The sequence below is a fragment of the Halichoeres trimaculatus genome, unplaced genomic scaffold, assembly GCF_033239565.1.
Source record: "Halichoeres trimaculatus isolate MK-OKI-2021-1 unplaced genomic scaffold, fHalTri1.1 fHalTri1_scaffold_147, whole genome shotgun sequence".
Classification (NCBI taxonomy): domain Eukaryota; kingdom Metazoa; phylum Chordata; class Actinopteri; order Labriformes; family Labridae; genus Halichoeres; species Halichoeres trimaculatus.
This window is the reverse complement of record NW_027437326.1, coordinates 1-24,844: the sequence shown is the minus strand read 5'-3', so window position 1 is coordinate 24,844 and position 24,844 is coordinate 1. Positions and strand designations below refer to the sequence as shown.

The following is a 24,844-nucleotide window of genomic DNA, read 5'->3' as shown; positions in this document are numbered from 1 at the left end:
CTAACTATAACTCCTAGATGGATATCAGGCATTTTTTTGCCTGCAGCAGGCACAAAGCAGCAAGGAATGACAGAAGTGAACTCCTAGCTAGCTAAGCAACATAAGTCTGTCTTAACTTAATGCTAACTTAGCTAACATTATTCCATGTATCAAGAAAACCATATCAATTTGCTGGAAGAGCTGTGGGGGGAATTTCCAGTAAATTTCATCAGCAATAAATGTAATGTTGGTTATGTTCTGCTGGTTGTGCTCAGGACCTCTGCATCAATGATGATTTTGATTACCCTTGTGTTACTTGACTGATTTAGCCTATGGATGGTGCTGTGGTTCTCAAATGGTCTATCTTCAGGAAGAAAAACATTTTTTCCTAAGATCAAGTCATGAGCAAAATTTTTCAACCATTCAAGTTTATTTCACAGGAAAATAGCACAGTAAGCTTGTCTTGTTAATCACTTTGTCTTGTCTGACTAAAATAATCTTGTTTCGTCACCAAAAAAAATGGAAACAGCTAAAGCATCTGGTTTTGTTGCAAGAAAAAAAAAATTCTGTATTTGTCACCAGAAACATGGCTAAAAATATCAACTTTTGTTGCCTCAAGTAGATTATTTTAAATATATTTCCATGTCCGTCCAGACAAATTAGAACAACACAGTGCAGGAACAGGTGAGGGAAAGATGTAGGCTGATAAGCAAGGGCGCAGGTCAGTTGACTATCAGTGAATGATGTCCCACATGTTTTGTTTGTTTCTTTTTTTTTTTTTTTTGCCTCTGAGGCATTTGAACATTGATGGCAGAAATACAAAACCTCCCAAAAGAGGAAAAAACAAAAATCAATTTTAACAAAAAAAACCTCAGTTTCTTACTCAATTCTTTTTGGTCATGTAACTTTTTGGTCATGTAAAGGTGGGATTACTCTGTAAACAAAGTAGCGTTTGCACTGCTTATGATCCCATATGAAAACTGAATACCATAAAAAATGCAGTGAGGAGACTTTCAGCTATGTACTTATTTGTACAGCAATAAACACTAATATTTTCATGTTGCTTCAGACTAAGTGGAGCAGAGTGCAGAGAGATGGAACGTGATGGGCCTCGAAGAGAGATGACACAGAGAGTAGACATTGAAAGTGAGACCTGATTGACAGCGTAGTTAGCTAGTGTGTACTACCCCACTTGCAGATTTGATAAATGTTGGTATAAAGGTTGTCTGAGGTTGTCAGTTAATCATAATAAATAAGTGCCGAATACGTTTATTTTTTCTTGCACAGTATGCACACCCCCTAAATTATTTGTGCCTCAGGTGTGCCCCAGTACAATATCCAATCTAGTGACGCCCCTGAGTAACAGTATTAACAATATCAATTTTGAGCATCTGTATTATTAAATTGATCTATGAATACAAACAGAATAATGACATCAACGTAACTAACCTTGCAAACGCACTCAATCCAGATGTCGAAAATGTCACAGGGTGGGACTTTCTGCTGAAGGCAGCTGAAATAGGAGAGAAATGGAGAATTTTACAATCCACATTGTGAAATAGCCAATATTACTCAGTACAGAGTTTAGAATTTTTATTAACAGTCATAATAAATAAAAGTGAATTCCACAACTTGGATTTACTGCCTGATTTAACAACTGTGCCCTTCTTCATTTATTACATTCTTTGCCCACATAATGTAAAGACTTGTATTTGTGAGAAAGTGAGAACAAAATAAATAATAATTCCATCAAAATAACTGCCTCATTAAATGTGAAGTGTAGTTAATGTCAAAACATGCAAGCATACAATCTGTTAACATGCATGTGTTTTTTTTTTAATGTTACACACAAATACAGATTAAACACTTTACAAAACCACAATTTAGAGCAGGAATAGACGGCTGTAGCTGATGATTGTCTGTGTTTTAGATAGAGGAAGGGCTCACAGTAGCACACACTGACAATTCAAGACATCAACCTTTCAACAACCCCTTTCTTATTGCCGTCATCAGAGCTCACAGTAAAATAATACTGCCCACAGATACAAGAATAACACAGTGCCACATCAGATCCTCTGTCTTGCCTGCTCCCCATATACACAACACAAGCACACCATTCCCACAAGTCTCTGGATGTAAGTCTTCACTTTGCATTGTGGAAGCTTATGATTAGAGTACCTTACACACTACAAATTCAGTTGTTCAACAACAAAATTAGCACATTAAGCTCAGGCACCCCCAACCAAAACAGGGATATGAAACAGTTTACACATTTTGAATTTATTGTTCCATTCAGCATAACCAAATATATAGAAGGCCTATGGTTACTTCTCTCAAAGCCTTTGTGTCTTGAAAAACAGAAGTGTCTTGTCCACAGACATGCAAAGTGGTCAGGGGTGTCTCTGTGTTTTAAGTACTCCCTTTTAAGATGTAAGTACAGGCTATAATAGGCTATCCAGATAGATCGTTCCATGGCTATAGGCAGGGCACAGCTGCTGCATTATCCTAACAGGTGAGAATTGTCAGAAATGTGTGAATGTGAGCTATTGCCTTTTAGGATTATGAGAACAGATTAGACTTTGCAGACACTGTTCTGTAAGTTTGGATCAAGTGCTTATTAAGCTTCATCAACTTATTTTTTCCAATTCAAAATGCCACCAGCAAAGACTGCTGTTCTAAACTGTGCAAGATATACTTAATGCCATTATGAATGGACAGTGTGACTTTGGAATTAAGTCATACAACAATTCGAGTGATTAGGTAACAGATGTATAAGGCCTTTAAGCTCAAAAACAAAGTCTACTGCCCACTGACTGTGCACGTCCATGTTGACACTGAGCTGCTCTTAACTAAGCATTCCATCCCTGTGAACGACATCACTGGCTAAAAAAGGCCATTTGTCGGTCTTAATACAGATTTACTACAACAAACTTACTAAAGCACACATTTTAAAAACCCTTTCATTCCTCATTTAAAGGCAAAAATTACTTTAAGCCACAATCTCACAACACTGAAATGAAAAGGTCTAGAGGGTTACAGCATTTCTACCCTAAAGCCATTCAAAATAGCAGCGCTCTCTTACACGTCCAACAATTAAACAAACTGTTACTCTCAGTATTACCATAAACTCTTAAAACCTCCACTGCTTTGTATTGAAACATCTCCACCAGCTTTATAACAAACACACACAATCTACCTTCCACAACCGTTATATAACAACGCAGAAATGAAAACGCCCAAGACCTCTGTTGTAAACTTAATTTCCTAAACAAAAGAGCCATGCTGGATCACTGTTAACAAAAAACCACCTGGCTCCACAACACATAGAAAACTCATGTGACTCACATACAGACAATACAATTCCTCTGCAAATCATCATTGGCTTTAAACCCACTTACTCAAACTAACAGTTATACAGTTTGTACAGTTGTACTTGGTAACAAAGTGCTTTTACTTACTGTGTCCGCAGAGTCCGTCAATGAAGAAATGCGAGATGTAAAAATAACAAAATAAAAAAAGAAATTTTTTTTAAGAACAGAATAAAAAGGTGAAGAGTAAAGGGAGAAAGATAAGGTGTAAAATCACTAGATTGCTCAGATTGGGACGCAAGTTTGCCGAAGCCAACAAGCTAGCTCTGAGGGTACCAGTTGAATGGTACTCGCCCCCTGAATAGCCATGCTTTTATCACTTTTCCAGCCTATTCATACACCCCTGGACAAACCGACCAATCACAGCACAGTATAAACATGATGTCAGCTCTACCACTGATCACTTACGCCCTCTGATAGGGTTAAGTATAAAACATTTATCACCATTTGTTTAACCCTGTAAAAACCACACCTCATTTCAAACATCAGGTTAAGGTAACCCCCAGAAAAAGAACAGTATATATATATATATATTTTAAAATACTTTATCCCTGCCTTGCCATTCAACAGAAAATGTGTTTATAGGTCTGACCTTCAGTCCACAAACCCACTCAACAAATTAACTCTTTTTCAAACTTATGTCTCTGCTTTTGTGGACAACATTTTTTCAGATTCACAGCTTATCTAGTATGAACAATTTTTTAATTAAAAAATATATTCATTAAATGTCACTGTCAGCATGTTATGTCTGTGCTGTAATTCTACAACACTGGGTGAATGTAGCAGCGAAAACAGACAGTTCAACATTAATCAGCACAATGGACTTTACCCACATTTATGCATGCTTCACTATGCTGATAAAGATTACATGTCTTTCAGAACTATAGTAATAAATAAAAAATAAATGTGTTTTCTATTACATTGTTTAGACTTTAAACTATAATTAAATCTATTCTTTCTCATTGCACTATTCAAAAGTGATCAGTCTAATAAGTTCAACACATTTCAAAGTGAAAATTATCTCTATTTAGTAAGCATGTTTGTTTTATATTTAAGTCATTTCTTGAATTTGTTTTTCATTTATTTATACTTTTTGCCTTTCTCCAAATATCAGCTTGATGCATTGCTGCTTTTGGAGTCAGCTCTGATGACTGCAATAACACAGGAATGTATAAAATAGCGACTGAACATGCCCGACCTAACGCTGTTTCAAAGATTACATTTCTTGTGAGTTTTCAGGTGTTTGGACAACTTGATGTTGAGGCATATTTTCATCTCCCGAAATGTCAGCATGTCATACTGTGAGCCCTCAGCAGTCTGTTTCTGTTCCAAATCATATTTTTTTAAGTGTGATGAATATAATTGAAAACTAAACAGATTCATGTTAACACATTGAATGCTCTTTTTTCCCATTTACTTTATTTACTTTCACATTTAGTCAGCCAGTTTTTCTTCATTTCTTTAGTTTTTTACTTTTTGTACTACACAACACTGGCCTATGCTACCAAAAAGTGATTTCATCAGTTTCTAAGAGGACAGCTGCTGCATTTCCAGAGACAGATAAAGTGGTCAGGCGTGTCTGGGTTCAAGTACTCCCTTTTAAGGTGATAAGTACAGGGTACAATAGGCTATCTAAATAGATCGTTCCATGTCTATAGGGAAAAACAGGTTTGGTCAGTTTCTATGGGGACAGCTTCTGCATTGTGCTGCTGCCTGTGTAGGTGTGAACTATTGCCTTTTAGGATAATGAGTACAGATTACAGTTTGCAGACACTATTCTGCAAATTTGGTTCAAAAATATATGCTCAAAAATCTTACTTTTTCAATCAACCATCTTTATCCAAAACAGAATGCCACCAGCACAGAGGGTGTTGTATACGCTGTGCAGGATCTAATTCATGCCATTAAAAATGGAGACAGTGACTTTGGAAAAACTGAGACAAGGATTTAAGTGATAAGGTAACAGATGTACATGGCCTTGAAGCTCAAAAACAAAACCTACTGCCCACTGAGTATGCACCTCATGACTATATTCACATTGCAGCCCTTAATGCTAAATTCTGCTTTATTGCTCAATTCTGGTTTTTGTATTTGGCTGTTCACATTAAACCTGTAAATGTGGCCTGATTGCAGACTGTGATGTGAACAGCTCACGCTTCAGAAGTGACCACATGCTCAGTTTACATTAATGACATCTTGCACAGCCAATGTGATGAGGACCAACAAGCACAGAGGAGCACAATACTGCTTCACAATGCTGGGTAGTATGTTTCCATAACGCAAAACCTGATGTTACAGCAGCTCACCTAGAGTAAGCTGTTGTTACAGATATTATGCTTGTATTCTATTTCTTATAAACGACGCTCTCTCCCGCACAGGGGTCTCTCCTGCCAACCCTGCTGCTGAAGGATTGTGCTACATAACCAAACATCTCACAGCCGTAGTGCACTCAACAGGTTAACAAAGACACAAAAACTTGTCATCTGTTCTAATGTTTCGTTGTTTGTCTGAGGGCAGATCAGACAATTGCAGCAAATCTCTAACTGACCTTTTCTCTTATGAAAATACAACAGCGCCCAAATACACACACATGAGATGGACAGTAGTGGATCATCAATGTCTCTGCGTTCTCTAAACTCTCATTTTTGCCTGATTAATCCATTAGAAAGTCGTTGCAGTGTTGATAAACTAAATTTATTTGATATCATAACACAAACATAGGATTCAATCACCTTTGTGCTTTATTGTGTGTGTAATGGACACCAGTCGATCACCCCAGTGCTCTCTCACTTTTTCTCATCCCTCATCCATTCATGCATCGTTTCATCAAGCTTGTAGCTGGATAAATTACTTAAACTCTGTATTTTACAAAATATGCATACACTTTGTACTAATCATTTCTATATTAACCTCGAATTATGATCTGTCCATGAAGTGACTTTGAAAACATTTGTCCTCAGGTAAACTGCTGCTGAAGAACAACGTCAAAATCACATTAAATGTGACATGGCTGTTCAAACCGCAATCGCCAGGAGCGTTTCTTGGCTCCCAGAACATTAGGGGCTGAGCCCAGATCCTAAGGGAATTTTAGGGGATCCTACCCAAGACAAATAATCCACCTCTATGCTTTCTCTAGCCCTGTTGCACCTTGTCTACAGCCTGGTACTGCCAACATGTTCTTAAGAATGTGTCAAAATTAAATTATATTATACTGATAGTACAGGATGATGCATGTACAGATAACACAGGAATTACTGCCAAAAATAGATTTTTTGGCAAATATTTTGAATGAAGCCCTATCATATTCCTACTCATTTAAAAAAAGTGTTGGAGGTTACATGATCTGCAATTTTAATTTTCTTTTATTTTGTTTTCTTATCTTTTGTTTTGTTTTTACACACCAGGCAATTACAACATTTTTGAGAGATGATGCCCATGGACTATGTTACGACCCTTATTTCTTCCAAAAAGGCACAACCAAAAGTAAATTTATATTACATTGAAATAAGACTTATGTAAAATATATTATACTTACTACAATGACTGATTAAGTATACTCTTCTAATTAACTTCTCTCCCAAACTGTGAATGAGTGATTGAGTAAAAATGCTCCCAACTGGAATGTTTCAATAAAAATCTAACAGACACATGACAAAGTGTCCTTGATCAAGACTCTGAACCCTGAATTACGCCAACTGTTAATCAGTGTTGTGTGGATGTGTGTGAAATGTGCTATATAAAAACTGATCATTTCCGTTAGCAAATCCACCATTAGAGTGTCAATTTAATGTGTATGCGTAAAAGACACAAGGGCTCTAATTTGTCACACACTGCAAAGAGTCAAGTCTGGCCAACCCCGCGCCGTCAAATTTGACCATTATGGCTGCTTCATTACAATCTTAATATCCACTAGAACAGTGTTGGATCAGGGCCACAAGGCACACAGAGGTTCAGTGTCACAGCCTCAGTGCATTTCTGTCACTGCTTGCAATAACATCAATGCTCCACAGCGCCACCGGGGGGCTCATATCTGCAGCATGTCCAGCTACTTTGAGCTACAAGCATCAAAAGTTAAGGGCCTAGACCTATGGCTTTTGGCTGAGACACATTTCGTTGCTCATGCGGCAGCATGGACATGCTCCTATTGGCAGGCATTGAAGCAGGCATTTGCCAAGCACATGTGGCGGCTGCGACACGCCCCGACTGGCGCACACAGGGCGAGGGCCCGTTCATCGCTGCTTGCAGCTTAAATTAGGGCCCGAGCCCCCGAGAATCGGGGGGCGAAAGCCCTATTGAAACCCTTGTGATTATTATTATTATTAGGGCCCGAGCCCCGGGAACCGGGGGCGAAAGCCCTATTGAAATCCTTGCGATTATTATTAGGGCCCGAGCCCCGGGAACCGGGGGCGAAAGCCCTCTTGAAACCCTTGCGATTATTCTTTATTATTATTTGTTTCCGCCACTTTAACCCCAAATTGCGCGCCGACGCTTGGAAAAAACGTGAACGCGCGTGTACCCAAAATTCGCATGCCCGAAAAAATTTATGAATCTGCAACTTGCACAAAAATCAACGTGTCATAGCGCCCCCTAGTGGCTTTAAACTGCAGCCCCTGGGCCGACATTCAGTTACAGCCCTGAAATTTTGCACACATAACAAGCATGCCCAGACAAACAAAAAAGGCTCTTACGACTTGCGTGATTTCTGAACACGAACTTCGCTATTTGCACCTAAACGTCGTGATTTAGCGGTTTTGGGGAAACGTATTTGAACGAACTTGTCCTAGGGTTTTTGACGTATCAACTCCAAACTTGGCATGTGTATACAATCCACAGTGAAGATTAAAAGTTATTAAAAGATTGTTTCTATCTTGATGGGCGTGGCTACGACGTGGTTCCAAAGTTCGGCATTTTGTCAACTTTTTCCGATATGCACGAAAATGGACACACATGCTCAGGGTGGCATCCCGGACGCAGCCATGTAATTATTTTATCCAGAAAGTACAGCGCCCCCTAATGGCAATGGCCTGAAAGTGGCAAAACATGCGATCATAGGGTACATATTTGAACGAACTAGTCCTAGGTTTTTTATCAGATCAACTCCAAACTTGGCCTGTGTGAACAACACATATTAAAGACAAAAAGTTATTAAAACATTGTTATAATTTTTTTGGGCGGGGCCACAAATGACCGCCAAAGATGGCCATTTTTCCACTTTTTGAAAATCTTAATAGCTCTCCTGTACAATGTTGGATCAGGACTAAAATTCACACACATGTTCACTGTCACATGCCGATTCTGTTGCTATCATTATTTGCATTAACATTAATGCTCCATAGCGCCACCCAGGGGCTCAAAATTTTTGCCCCCCTGGCTACTTTGAGCTACAGGCCTGAAATTTGGTAGGCATAACAAGCATGCCAAGACCTACAAAAAATTGTATTATGACCATAGTGAATTCCGAACAGGATGTTTGCAATTTGCCCGTCAACATCGGATTTTGACGATTTTTCGCCTCAGACGAAATGGAACAATTCCTTGGTTTTTCATCAGATCCACTCCAAACATGGCTTGTGTAAACTAAACAAACAGACAATGATGCATTCCAAATGTCTTTGTGCTACGTCAATGGGCGTGGCCACAAATGAGGCTCAAAGTTGACCATTTTAATTGTTTAATGAAAACCCAAATGGCTCTCTGGTGCAGAGTTGGATCAGGCCCAAAATGCACACAGAGATTCAGTGTCACAGCCTCAGTGCATTTCTATCACTGCTTGCACATACATTGATGCTCCATAGTGCAACCCTGGGGCTTATATCTGCAGCTTGTCCAGCTACTTTGAGCTACAGGCATGAAAAGTTTTGGGCATAACCCTTATGCCTGGACCTATGGCTTTAAATTTTGGATCATGACCAAAACTCCCACAGAGGTTCATTGTCACAGCTCACTTGTTGGGATTTGGATAACATCCAACGCCGCACTTACTTGGATATCGTGGTCAATACCCCAGACATGTAATTGGGTGGGTGTTGGTCAAGGTGGGTGGTTTGTTTTATTTAATTTCAAGCAATATAACTCTTTATTTATCTATGTATCTATCAATTCATATCTTTAACCTCTTATGTTTAGTATTTCTTTTCTGTTTTTGTGCACTTGCAATTAATAGCCTCTGAGCCTGAAGTGAAAAGAAGACAATAGGTGTAGTAGTCCTGAAATACTGAGATGTCATATTTTACGTAATTTTCTGAATGATTAAATTGTAGGAGTCTTATATCAAACATTTTTTAACTTTTCCTCTTTTCTTTCCAATACTTTGGTGCCTTGACTTCTAGGTTTCTGTAATAGTTGTAGTTTTTTCCCAGTTCAGTGTTGCCATTCTGCTGTTACCTGATTAATTATTCATTATTACATATCAATGTGGCTACAAAATCAGCTTAATAGCATTCCAATTGATGCTGATATGTCTATGCTGCACATTCAAATGTCTTACATGTCATATTCGATGTTTCTTTTGGGATCTGTAGTCAACAAAAACAATTATAGTTACACATCAATGACAACGTGGTAACAAATTTACTGTATTTTTGTTTATTGTTCTTATTTTCATTGAGTAGACTAAGTCAAATGTCTAATGTGCTTATTCATTTACTTGTACTTGTAGATTACACCTGGACTGTGTAGCCTATATTGTATTTATTCAGATTGTATTCATGCATTATAATATGTTACAGTATCAAGTCTCAGTTAAGTATCAAGTCCACAACAAATAATTAATCCTAGATTCTGCTACAAATAAAGACACCATAAATTCATGAATCCTTTACATTTTATTGAAATAGAAAGAATACATGTACAAATACTTGACATCTTCACAACAGTACAATCAATCCATCAAACATTTATATACAGCAGTTTTATTTTCAGTCAAAGCAATGGTGCAGTAACGATGAGATGAGACGACAAGGATGAGATGACAATAGTGCACTTTCATTATGATCTTGAAAACATTGAAGTCACTACTTTTTCAGTGAAGCAAAAATATTCACATTTTGTTACATGTTTGCTCAAAATGACATATAGTGTAACATGATATCTACCTAAAATTTTAGTGCTACATAATATTTTCTTGGCCTTATTTAGTCAAAGCAGTAGCAAAAAACTGACTGTCGAACGGCAGAAAACACACTTCTTTCAAGTAATAACATTTGAAAATGTTTTCACTTAAAGTTATCGAGCTAAAATTTTACATTTATCTTGTGACTTTTTTGTTTTCGTATACATTTATTCTATGACTTTCAGGATAATGGCTGGTCATTCTTCACATAATATATAGTATAAATAATATTCCATAATGAAAATAGAAAAATAAATAAAGGACTTATAATTATGATGTTTACAGCACTAGCTATACACAGTTCTAACTTATGAAACTGCAGCCCCTGTATCTCTTCATCTAAGTTTACTTGCTCTTAGTGTTTTAATATTCTTCTCTGTTTTTTTTTTATTTTGTTTGATGTGGCAACTTACGTAAAATATAAAATACATGTGGTCTCTATCGAACTTTTAATAACACAATACATGTAACAAGGATTTCAACATGGGTGGCCCATCTTAGTTGAAAGACCACTCACCACGACAAGGTGCGGGCCATGAGTGGGAACACAAGACATGACGTACTTGACAAACAGGACAAACTCGGACAGGACAAACATAGGAATACAAAAAAAAAACAAATTCCCACACAAATAAACTTTTACATTTTGACAAGAACAATTACAAGGCATGAAATGTAGACGTTCTTTTTTGCTTCCTAACACCACACAAATATTTCAAGTAATACAGAAATCAAAAACTTCTTGTACTTAGATTAAAGGTACACTATGTGACAGACACTGACACATTACACATATTCACAACAAGACATGCATTTCAATTAATTCATTTCTTGATAGATTTATTTATTTTTGTCTTTAGCACTAGAAAATTACAAACATTAAATCTTACAAAAATAGCTTACCACTTCACTGAAATTAGTAAAACAGTGAACCATGAAACAATTAAAATGAAATCCCTAATCAAGTGTAAAACTAAATCTATTCTGCCTCATCACTTTGAAGAGATGTGCTTTTAAAACAACACAAAATACCTTCATGATTGCTAAAATAAGCAGTTGTTTTAATATTGTTGACTGTCTTTGTTCTGATTTTCTTTCAAGTATTGGTATCTGGTATATCTGGTATTTCTTTCTTGACTATTTTCAATAACATTTGGAAGATATATGAGCTTTCTCCAACTTTTAACAAAACAAAACACATAAGAAATATTTCAACACAAGTGGCCCATCTTAGTTGAAAGCCCACTCACCACGACAAGGTGCAGGCCATGAGTGGGGACACAGGACAAGACACACTTAACGAACAGGACAAACTCAGACAGGACAAACATAGAAATACACAAAACACAAAGCTAGACAGATGAAGTTGGAATGTTACCAGAAGAAAAGGAACACACTGGGCGTGCAAATATAGAACTTTTTTGGTAGTTCTTAACACTACCAAAGTAGTTGAAGTAATACAGAAATATAGAACCTTTTATGCTAAGCTAAAAGTATTGACCTACATACACTTACAGACACTTAACATGTTACACACATAAAACAGCACAAGGTGTGCAATTGTTTTTTGACCTTGGCATTACAAAAATGTGAAATACGAAATCGCACATTAAATTATTATAAATATTAAAACTAAGAAAATTACATTGTTACCTGAATCCATAAACAGGTACACATTGTTAGAATTGTAGCAGGTTAAACAAAAAGCCCTCTCCTATTTAAGTTAAGGCACTTTATTTTAATGAAATTCCTTAACACCCACAAATAAGCAGAAGTTAACAGAAGAAGTGACAAATTCATTGTAGTCTCAAAAGTCTAACTATTCTGCCTTATCATTTTTAAGAGTTGTGCTTTTGAAAGAACACAAAATCCCTTCATGATCACTAAAGTAAGTAGGCCACACTACTGACTGTACTTCGTACTGTGTTGTTTTGACATACACATGGTCAATTAATGTGCCTCTCTCTGTGGTGGGTTCTGTCACCAGCTGAACATACTCTCTTTCTGCAAAAAATTTGCACATTGATGATGACTTCAAAATGTCATCATTAAAATCTCCCATGACAACAATTGTGTTACTTAGTGGGTTGAGCTGATCAAGCAACTTGCTGAGATACTCTTTAAATAAAGACATGGGATAAACTGGTGGACGATATATGATAGCGAGCAGAATTTCCAAATCAACATAGTTGCACACTAGGCACTCCAAATTCACATTTGGTACTTTGATTGTGTGAAAGGCCACATTATCTGCACTAAAAATGCCAACACCACCATGCTGTTGGGCTTGCAAAGCTGTCAAAGCTGGGTGATTACTGGTGTAAGACACATGTCGTGGGCAGTTATGAAAACTGTAACCATCAAATGTGATATTTTCTAAAACAGAATCAGTGGATAACCAGGTTTCTGTCACAGCAATACAGTTAGGCTGCAAATGCTGTGTACATGACAGCAAATCAGACAGATGAAGAGACAAGTTTTGCACATTCATCAAAAACACAGAAAATGTGTGTGTATTTGTGTGCATTGTTCTGTCTTCAACCAAAAATCTGGGCATACTATGTATGGCATTTTTGATGTCATCCTTACAATAAATCTTTTTCTCATTAAAATGTTGCACAATGAGGCCTGACAAAGTCTTGACGCGGCTTAAGGCCACATATGCCTGCCCTGCTGAAAATATCCTCTTAAAAGACACAACAGCATTTTCAACAGTAAGACCTTGCACTTTATGGACTGTACAAGCCCAAGCAAGTTTCAGAGGAAATTGCCTGCGCAATCCACCCTTACTGCTGACTCTTTCTTCCTCTGGTTCAATACTTGTTGATCCTACCAAATCTAGACTTACTCTGACAGAATGCTTCCTCCTGTGGGTACCAATGTCAGGATCATCAAATTTAATAAAGACATTTTGAGGAAACTTCTTACCATCAATTAGTGCTATGTGAGTCACAGTCCCACACACACCATTAACCAGACCGTCATTTACATCAACATTTTTACATAACATTACACGGGCACCTTCTCCCAAAAGCAGTGTTTCCTCCAAGCACGTGTTGTTGACTTTGGTGTGATGTCCTTTCATTAACTCAAGCTTCCCTGTCTTTTTACTATTCACATAGTCTTCTGCCTCAATCACAACATATTCTGGACAAGTCCTGAATAACTCTTGAGTATTGTGCTCATTTACTTGTGTATTTGTTGGAAATATGTGCAGAGCTGAGCTGACTTGGCCAGTTTCGCAATGCTTGAGTGTGTGAATATCACTGAGAAGCATCGGGGTGTCTTTAGATCGAGTTCTGATCCTATTTAGCAACTCAGCAAATGTGCTATCCTTCTGTCTAACAACTGTTGTTAACTCGACAACACTAAACAGACTCGACCACAAGCTGACACCTTCATTGTCAGCATACAGTGGCTTCCCTTTTACAGGAGGTAATTGGTAGAAATCACCAACTGCAATAATACTCACGTTACCAAAAGGTGAATAGTCACCACACTGTTTGATCTGTCTCAATCTACCATGAATATAAGCTAACAACCTATGATCTACCATTGAGATCTCATCAATAATTAACAACTGCAAATCCACTAATTTAGCTCGCAAAGAATTAATCTTTTCCTCACCCAAAGGAGTGTACGGTATGCGTACATCCTTTCCAATGCTTAATGTGCTGTGGATAGTTGCTGCATGCAAATTGTATGCAGCAATCCCTGTAGGTGCTGTCAACAAAACACAAGTGTTGTCAGGGTGACGACATGCTGGTGACAACAACCTCATGGCCTCATACTGGATAGCTCGAATCAAATGGCTTTTTCCAGTACCAGCTCCACCAGTTATAAACACGTGCAGGGGATTTGGCTTTCTCCCATTAACCTTGTGTAAACACCACTGTCTAACCTGATAAAAAATGGACAGTTGTTTCTCATTTAGAGACCTAACTAAAGCCAAACCGTCAACCCTACTCAAAATATTATTCCTCTTTTCTAAATGAGAGACTTCCCTAGCACTAACTGCCAAATCCGGAATGCTGTCCACATGTTCATCTACACTCTGCTCTTGGTTTTGAACTTCCTGCACACACTCTAAGCGCTCCAGTTCCTGTTCTGGGCACAGATTACACCAGGCATCTTCTAATATAACATCGTTATCAATGGAATTTTTGATTTCATCTAAATTTGCTGCTGTAACCTCAAACCTGCTTCTATTACAATCTACGACTGACTTCACTAAATGCCTGGTGCCATCCCTAAATGTCACCTGACCATTTTCATAAAACTCCTGAAATGTAACAAAGTTATGTGGTTTTAGCTGAACATCCTCATGATACGGAAGAAACAACTGCAAACTGCTGTGATAGAAAAGTTCAGGATTTTTTGTCTCAGAAAATCGTGCATAACGTATAACTGCTGGTTGTGTACGTGTTCGTTTCATGACAAAGCCACAGTCATTCTTTAGTTTGATTCTACTTTTGGATTTTTCATTTTTGCTTAATACACGGTATTCTGAGGCAAAAGATGCCAAACACATGTCGCTAAACTCCCTGTCTTCTGGCCTGTTCTTGTATCGATCAACAACACTAGTCATCCACATGTCTTCTGATGTAAGATCCTGTGATGATGCCTTTTGTTTTAACACATTCAAAGGCAAACTCATCCTAACAACATTGTCCCCAGTTGGGACAAACACGACCTTTCTGGAGCACTCCTTCAAATGCATGTTAGGAACTAATCTATAAACAGCTTCCTGTGCACAAACATCTCTGTTGTGGAGGTAAACACTGCCAAGTTTTTTCAAAGCTTCTTGTGCACTCAGATTTTTTTCCTTTGAAGCCTCTTTTTGTGCATTACCTAACAACAACCCTATCTCTCTTTCTGATTTTGATATATAAGAAATAATGTACACTATGCAAGCGTACGCGTCAACAACATACTGTATGTCCATGTTGGCATTCCAGCATTTCAGCAGCGGCTTACTATATTGATTTATCCAAACTTCATTGATTTGTCTCTTCAGGACAATATGTGTTTTACGTGCAAAGAGTTTGTATGCCTGTTCAAAACCATTCTGATCTGTTCCTACGCTGTGAAGCAACTGATCTATACTACTGAATTTACTGCTTTTCTCTTCATCTGCAAGGAGTAACTTTACTGACCTCAAAAGGGCTGACGCCTGCTCCCTAATCTTTTTCTGTGCTTCTTTTTTAGCCTGACAATCACAAGGAAGTGGGGCGGAGTTTTCAGTGTTCCCTGTCTGACACTGACAACTATCTTTTGGATCTTCTTCAGTTTTGCGACATATAAAAGTCTTTCCTGATGCTGGCCTAGGAAAATTGAAACGGCAATTTGTATTTTTTTTTTTACATGTTTTGGAGTGTCTTTTAGAATGTTGCTGCACAGATGAAACTACTTCATACAAATCATTAATTTGGGGTGGTAATTCGCATGCGACATATTTATCTATGAAGTCAACCACCTCTTCATCTGTGTTTTTGTCAATAACTGGAGCATTTTCTATCCAAAATAAACTATGAATGTGTGGAGAGCCACGTTGCTGGAACTCAACGCGATGAAAGTAGTCTTTAATTTTACCTATTGGCTCAGCTGGGGACATTAATACTTCCCTGAGAAAACAATGCCAGCGAAAATCAAACATTCTAGCAGCTGTCACAGGATTACTGCGCAATAGGTCACACCTATCTGCCCATTCTAACTCTTCAGCTGTCTGTGTCCTACCTTCCTGTTTCAAAATACTATTAAGTAGATTTTTCCATCGCATATCAGCGGAGGAAAAAGAACAAAACCATGTTGGAATACCGAGTTGATGAACACAAGCTAGTAGATCTTTCTGGATTCCCTGCCAAAAAGCTGGAGTACCTCTGATAGGTTTGAGAAAACGATAGCCGTCGTCAAAATCCAGGAGCTTCTTTAAAGATCCTTCATCGTGTAACAAATCATTTACTTTGAATGTTGTATGGCCTCCTTTCCCTTTCCTCATAGCTATAGAAACACTTGACACTACCTGTTCTAGCTCAGACATGTATTGAGCATAAAAAATGTATTCCACATTTTTACCGAATCTACCATCAGCATTTAAGATTCTGTTGTTGAAATATCTAGACAAAGATAACTTATACTGTCTACTCTCGTGATAAGTATTATTACCCTCTGGAAATAATGTTGGGAAAGATTTAGCTTCATTACTGGGATCACATAGTAATCTGACAGGGTTATTTCCTTCCGCGGGGGCTACGTTCAAGGTGTGATCAAAGTAGTGGTCTAAGGCTTCCTGACCAATATCTACTGGCATTAAACAAGTATCTTGAAACATACAGTGTTGCTGTCTATCATGCAATAACTCGTCCTCAACAATTTCTGGAGACACCTCACAGCTGTCTTTATTTGCATCAGTATTGTCATCTATTACATCTTCCTCTCTACAAAAGTCATTTAACCAGTCTTCATTGAATTGTATATCTGCATAATGCACGTTCACTTGTTTTAGGTATTGTAAAGCTTGACGTATACGCATTGGATCTACGAACTGATACTCATAATGACCTTTGTAAGTGAGTTTACGCTTTAACTTGACTCTTATCAATGACCCTTCCATATTGGAACGGGGCAGCAAATTGTCTGTTTGCGCTATATTTGAAGGAACACAAGTCACAGGTCCATGAACTCCATTTTGACCACCTTTGGGGAGGGCTAACATTTTCATAAATGGAATATTTACAGCAATCAAATGCTGTTCAAGGGTATTCAGACATGCTAATTCTTGTGGTATGGGATTAAGTCCCAAGCTGTTGAACACACTTTCAGCTGGAAATTCTCCTTTGTTAATCTTATAGTGGCAGGTGTAGCAAATCCACATCTGCCCTCTTGGTGAATCCAGCAAACTACATGGTATGGCACATTCTTGAGTACACTTGTGTACAAAATCATCAGTCAAGCATGTCTGTGCTACTAAAGCTGATGCTTTATTTTTCTTATAATCATCTTTTTTACAATGTAAAACCTGGTGTTCAAACAACAACCTATGACACACAGAACAAACGAAATCAGGACCATCTTTTACTTTTTCTAAAAATTGTTCAATAACAAAATCTAACTGATGTGACTTTTCTTTTAGCTTTTGCCTCCTCAACCTGTTACCTGCAGTGACATTCTTCCTATGCTCTGCATTAAAACGAAATTTCATAATACTAAGGGATTTTATTTTTTCTCTATGTGAAGGATTTGTTTGATACTCATGTAAACTTCTTTCTTTCATTTTTTTTCTATGCAAAGGATTTGTCTGATTCACATGTTTACTTCTTTCTTTCATTTTTTCTCTATGCAAAGGATTCGTCTGATACTCATGTACACTTTTTTGCCTCATTTTATCTCTAAACAAATCATTTAAATGGTAATTCAACGTTATTCTTTCTTTACACATTTCTTTTACTTTCATTTGAAACTCCAAGTCTGTGTGATATTTCAATTTCCTCCTTACCTTATTTTTCTCTTGTTTTCTCTCCCTATGTATCTGATTTATCTTGTAGTTAGATTTTTCAAGTAACCTCTTTTTTCTTTTCAAATATGAAGATGGTGTACTTTGCTGCTGTTGTGATACGCCAACTTCTACAGGCTCACCTTCATAACTTGCACTTATTGTGAAATCTGCTAAACAAGATTCATTGTTTCCCTTGTTCTGCTGTCTAATCTGATATCCATTAGAACTGGCCCTGCTGTACTCACAATACTCATAACATCTTTGTGATTTGGGCTGCTGAACACAAACAACTGTCTCATAATGGTTTCCATTGCAGTTTTCTAAATAAATACTGTTATTTGACAGCTGAGTATTCCTGGAACTATATTGAAGCCAGCGATCTTGACAGTACGTAAATATGTTTACTCCTAAACAATCTGCTGCTGCTTGAATTTCTAATTCTGTAGCCCAGCTCCCAAGATATTTTATTCTTGATTTAGTAAGGTATTCTGTCACAGATGAATACTGACTCCTCAAAAAACTGGTATACTCGACCTCATTACTTTCTAGCTGCTTTACAACTGCAAGTCTAACTTTTCTGTGATAATCTTGTGTACCACTGACTGCTTGACTAATTGCTCGAAAGAAACAATTACCATCAGCTGCTATCTTCTCATTTTTACACGGAGTCCCTAATGAACCTATATTCATAAATTCAGATGCTACATGAAGTTTCTCAGAGGAGATCTTTAACTTTCTGCACAAAGCCTGTGACACTTCATCACTAAGAGGACTAAACAGTAGCTCTTCACTAGAGACATCACTAACAAACTCGATATCTGAATCAATATCATTTACATCCCTACTTCTGAATTTCTTAGACACAAAAGTTCCAGTTGACCTCTTGCGCTTGCTAAGTCTTCCCCTGCTGCTACCACTGATCCCTGCTAAATGGCTGGAGCTTTCCCTAAAACTGCTTCCAAATACTGTGCTTCTGCTTTCTACAGTTTCTGAAAGTTGTGGGCACACATTACTACAAATAATGGGACATGACACACTGACACAAACACCCGCAATCTCAAATAGCTTTTCATGTCGAGTCATTGTTCTTGTAAGTCTATGTATGTGATGGCAAAGTTCATCAAGACAGCTGAAATATAAAACAACACTCTTCCCCATAGAATCTACAAGACCATCCTGACTGCGTGCATGAGAATCAACAAGTGCATACTGCCCATGTTGATGAATGATAGCACAGCTGTTAGCACACACTGTCAAAAGACATGTGTTATAATTACAAAACATCTCTCCCAATCCATCTTTCAAAGTGTGCTGCACCCTGGTTGCAACTAACTGAGTGTCATTATCATTTACATTTCCACTTACAACGTCACCATAGAAAAAGTCAAACGTCTTACCAAAAACAACATGCTGTCGGGGCAGTTCTGTAGCAAGGAGATACTGATTTCTAGTGTCACTGATCAAGTTCTTCTCTCTTAAAGAGGAATACAACTTGTCCCCTGACACGAGGACCTCATCAAGGGTGTGTGACTGCCATGAAAACACACTCTGAATTGTGTGTTTAGCTAAACTAAGCAGGCTTATGGCCATGCACTGTTTCCCGGCATTTTTAAAACGAGCATCTCCCTGATGGAATGCTCCCTGCACAGATCCTACCCGATGTACAGGCGTGACAGAGCTGCTTCTCTGAACTTCAGCTGCAACTTGGATTTGTACCTCACTGTAAGCAGCCTCAACAATAGTGTCTGAAACCTCAACTTTGCTGTCTTCAACCTGAACATTGCTAACTTCAGCCTGAATTACACTGTCCATAACCTCAACATCAACATTGCTGTCCTTAACCTCACTGACACTATCTACAATGTCTGTGGAGTTCTGGACACCGACCTCGCCATCCAGCTCATGCAGATTCATGCCAACAACAGCATAACACTGTCCTTTCAACGACTTTTGTAGACCTCTGATGTGAAGCATCAGGTCATTCAGGCATGTGGTAAACACAGCCACAGATCTGCCACAGCTGGAAGCAAAGCCAGATTTATCTCGTCTGCCGCAGTCAACAACCACTAAATAGTTGTTGTGTTGAATGATGACAGTACAGGAACCGTCAATGCTAAACAGACACATGCCACTATTGTTGAGAAGGTCCTGAATCCTGTTATACAACAGATCCTCTCCACTACATGTAGCAGCAATGTACTCTGCACGGTCAAGCTCGAGTCTCCACTTCCTGCTAAAAACCCTGTGCTTCTCAACAAGCTGAAAAAACTTGTCTTTTTCTGCCAGACTGTGGCTTTCCTTAGCAATAAAGCTGTACAGCTCACTGCCCTCTGACCTGACCTGATCTAAGTCTCTGCTACTCCATGTACACACAGGTGAAATCTTGTGTTTGATAGCAGCCACAACACTACAACATATAGCTGCATTAACATCAAGCCGCTCATCAGTCAAAGCTCTCAGAACATTGCCAGAAACTACAGCTGTTGGCAACTGCTCAGTACAAACACACGAAACAGGAGAGCCATCACTCTGACCTTTGCTGGATCTTTGTGTGCGTTGCTTGTCACTACCCTCCACCTCAGGGGTCTGGACATGGCTGGTAGGTGGAGACAGTGGGGATGCAGGGCACGCAGGAGATGCAGGGGACACAGGGGACCCAGGGGACCCAGGGGACGCAGGGGATGATGAAGTCACTGGGGACCTGTGGGATGCTGGCACCTGAAAAAAAAACAAAACAAATGAATGAGTCATGAGACAACAAATATGTATAGGACAATAAGAGTATTTCGTTCTCTTTCTTGTGTTTTTTTTGGTTCAATGTTAGCATTTTAATCAATATTGAAATTGTAAAATTATCACAGCTAGCGTGTCCCTGACAATAGACAAACACTGACAACTGCTTAACTATAAAACAGCTGCTCCAGTTGAACTCGATAAAAGATACTTTTTGTGCTGACAAAGGTAACTTAACCAACCTCCTCCTCCACCGTCTCTTGCATGACAGTGGTAGGTGTGTCCCTGGACGTCACACTCACCACACACGGCACTGCGTCCGCCTAAAAATAGAAAATAAAGGCACACGTGAATGGGGTGTTCCTCACCTGTTAAGCTACTATGTATGACTGTATTGATAAATTTAAACCTTTCCAAATAAGATTAAACAAACCTTTCCAAATAAGATTAAACATTGTTTAAGAAAATAATCAAACAAAACTCACCTGCCGGACGAACCGACTCCTCTTGGACACAGCAGCCTTCTTCCGTTCCACAACGGCCTTCTAATGAAAACAGAAAAGAGGTAATGTTACAATAATGCTTTCACACTATCAAAGAAGTTGTTGCTGTTTAGAAACATGTCATAAGAGAGAAAGACAAGATTATGAATATTACCTGCTTGCCGTTGGGAACGGCTGTGGACCCAGTAGGACTGGGCAGATGAGATGGAACAAGCTTTTCCATCTCATCCAACAGGGCAGCGCTAAACCAGACTGGCGTTAGCGGGATGGTACACTCCTTCACAACCTGTGAAATTACAGTGTAAACACAGTTGTTGAATTTAACAGCTCTAAAAAAAAATCCCACTTTATTCATACAGTTAATTAATCAAAACAAAACAAACATTTTTTAGAACAGAATATAGAATAGAATAATCTTTTATTGAATTGGGGAATTGGGGAATTTTTTTTTTGCTGTCTTAAAACACATTTCCTTTGTATGCAAAGACTACATGCTTGCATTCGGCACAGCACTTTCCTGCCAATCAATTAAGAATATAAAGTAAGATACAAACCTGCTTTCCAACCATCCATTTCTTGGGAACCACACCAGAGGACTGAGCCAGCTCCCCTGATGCCTTCCTCTATGATAAAAGGAAGCACAATTTATGTTTAGTAACCATTCAACTTCTTTTCTGAAATTATAAACATTTACAAATCTTTCACAACAATCGGCTGCAAATTACCTTTCTGCCCCGTTGAACAGTTGTCCACTGTGTGAAGGGGTTGACTGGAGGACGAGGAGGAACAAGTTCACCCCTCACCACAAGTCTAGGTTTCACATGTGGAACAGATGGCTTGGGAAGTGCCTGAACCTGCACTTGGGTGATCTCTGGTACTGGCTTCAGTGTCTAAATTGTGGCATAAAAAATGAATCTTGTTATTAATAGGCAGAGAAAAGATATGAAATTAAAAGTTACTGAAAACGTATTAATGAAATTAATTGGAATTATAAAAAGCATTGCCTAAAAAATAATCACATTCAATCTGACAAACCATAAACTTTTTCTACACAGAGATAACTTACATCATAAGCAGCCTGCCACAGCAGCCGTGCAAGGATAGGCATCCCTGCAGAGTCAGAGAGGTGAATCTGTTGAAAATAGAACATAAAATTATTAACAACACCTTCAATGCAAAAGATGAACTGTTTTTTGTCTAAATCAAAAGGTCTACTTACACCATCTCTGGCCCACAAGTCAGTCTGTGACAAAGGAAAGTGTTCCACTGCTGGAAAGTACCTCACACCTGAAAAAGTACAAAAAAATATATATATAATTATATATATATATGAAACACCACATGCAATTCTTCTTTCATTTAAAAAACAGGCTAAACAATTAGGCAAATTCTGTTTGACACAATGCATACCCATTCTAGCAGCCACTCTGTGGTACTGTTGTCTAAGTGCCTCTTGCTTCGCCAGGTTGGAACTGATGCGAGGAGGGAAGTCAAGCACTGCGACCTGAAAAATAAGCCACAATATTTATACAATTTTTAATAAACTAGTAAAGCTTTCAAAATTTCATTCTAAAACAACTAAATATGCCATTCAAATTGCAAACAATAATGTGTCAAAACTTACATTGGACCAACGATCCATAGCTGCACACAGAAGCATGGCGAAGTCTGCACTGGCGCTGTCAATGGTCTGGGAGTGGGTCAGGTTGTTGCTGGGTGCCAGGAGGACCACTGCTGCAGGACTTCGAGGAACCACAGCATGGATCAGCTCGATCCTCTCCTCGTGAGCAGCAGCCCCTGGTGTTGACATGATGCCAAAGGAAAACAGTCCCTTTGGCATCTCCACGAAACCATCAACGATGGCTCGCAGGTGGGAGTCACCAACTAGAAGAACAAACTGGAACAGCAGAACAACAAAGTATGAGCTTAATTACTGCTCAATTAACTTACAGCGACATATATAAGAAAATTACATTGTATAATAATCTTACCTCCTTGTCAGGACACTCAGGTGGAATGACCAATTTGTGACTCTTCCTAGTCAACGCAGAAATTGGCCATTGCCGAACCCGGTGGCGAAAACCAGTGCCCGAACCTATCAGAGACAAATCAAATTTCCCCAACTCAGTCACAAAAGTGATGACAAATGTAAAGGCAACATCTGTAAGATATACCAACAGTGATAAGTTCAACAAAAACAAAGAAATATAATTTTCAACATACGTGCTTCATCTTCTTCTCGTGCACGACGCCACAAGGGGGTGATGTCAAGTGGCTGTCGTTCTGCGAGTCTACGAGCTGCTGCCTGGGAACGACGGAAGGATTTCGTTCTAGGCATCTGTGACAAATGAAGAAAAGAACAAACATAATAGATCAGTAACAGCAGCCGTGTCGCCAGACAGATTTCACGGGGGTACATGCCACAATATTTATCTACAGTGCCCCAATCAAAAATTTCACCATTAAAAAAAAATGACTTCAGAGTTTTAAGTCTACTAGCACAGCGCACATACTACTTTGTCTGGTCATTCATTGCTACTGTATTCACTCCACATAAACAATGCGCACATGGCTAATTAATAGGCTAATTTCTCCACGTGTAGCAACTTCAGCTGATAATACGTCTGTGTCAACTCAAAGCTGAGAGAGCGAGAGAGCGAGAGAAAGGGAGCCAGAGAGAGAGAGGGGCAGGTGATATAAATCACTACGTGAGGTAGGTAATGTTAGCCAACAACACATTGTTAAATATGCTATTTTGATTTTGATCTGACTCTAACTATAAATCCTAGATGGATATCAGAAAGTTTTTTGGCCGCAGCAGGCACAAAGCAACAAGGAATGACAGAAGTGAAGTCCTAGCTAGCTAAGCAACATAAGTTTGTCTTAACTTAATGCTAACATTATTCCATGTATCAAGAAAACCATATCAATTTGTAGGAAGAGCTGTGGGGGGAATTTCCAGTGAATTTCATCAGCATTAAATGTAATGTTGGTTATGGTCTGCTGGTTGTGCTCAGGATCTCTGCATCAATGATGATTTTGAGTACCCTTGTGTTACTTGACTGATTTAGCCTATGGATGGTGCTGTGGTTCTGAAATGGTCTATCTTCAGGAAGAATTTTTTTTTTTCCTAAGATGAAGTCATGAGCAAAATTTGTCAACCATTCAAGTTTATTTCACAGGAAAATATCACAGTAAGCTTGTCTGGTTAATCACTTTGACTTTGACTAAAATAATCTTGTTTCGTCACCAAAAAAATTGATACAGCTAAAGCATCTGGTTTTGTTGCAAGAAAAAAAAAAAAATCTGTATTCGTCACCACAAACATGGCTAAAAATACCAAGTTTTGTTGCCTCAAGTAGATTATTTTAAATATATTTCCATGTCCGTCTAGACAAATTAGAACAACACAGTGCTGGAACAGGTGAGGGAAAGATGTAGGCTGATAAGCAAGGGCGCAAGTGAGTTGACTATCAGCTAATGATGTCCCACATGTTTTGTTTCTTTCTCTTTTTTTTTTTTATTTTGCCTCTGAGTCATTTGATTTTGAACATTCATGGCAGAAATACAAAACCTCCCAAAACAGGAAAAAACAAAAATCAATTTTAACAAAAAACCGCTCAGTTTCTTACAGAATGCATTTTGGTCATGAAAC

At 38.4% G+C, this 24,844-nt stretch overlaps 2 protein-coding genes across 2 annotated transcripts; both read right to left on the bottom strand.

Moving 5' to 3' along the window:
* Positions 1–12,277: 12,277 nt before the first annotated feature.
* Positions 12,278–17,785, bottom strand: LOC141787080 (uncharacterized). Its single transcript, XM_074665338.1, has one exon. The coding sequence runs from the start codon at positions 17,783–17,785 to the stop codon at positions 12,278–12,280; it is 5,508 nt and encodes a 1,835-aa protein (XP_074521439.1).
* A 226-nt stretch (positions 17,786–18,011) lies between these two features.
* On the bottom strand, positions 18,012–22,297 carry LOC141787079 (uncharacterized). The gene is made up of 8 exons (XM_074665337.1): positions 22,256–22,297; positions 21,915–22,079; positions 21,744–21,812; positions 21,344–21,475; positions 21,172–21,231; positions 20,929–21,009; positions 18,199–20,671; positions 18,012–18,061 (listed from the first exon to the last, which is right to left on the bottom strand). The coding sequence occupies exons 1-8, from the start codon at positions 22,295–22,297 to the stop codon at positions 18,012–18,014; spliced, it is 3,072 nt and encodes a 1,023-aa protein (XP_074521438.1).
* Positions 22,298–24,844: the final 2,547 nt, after the last annotated feature.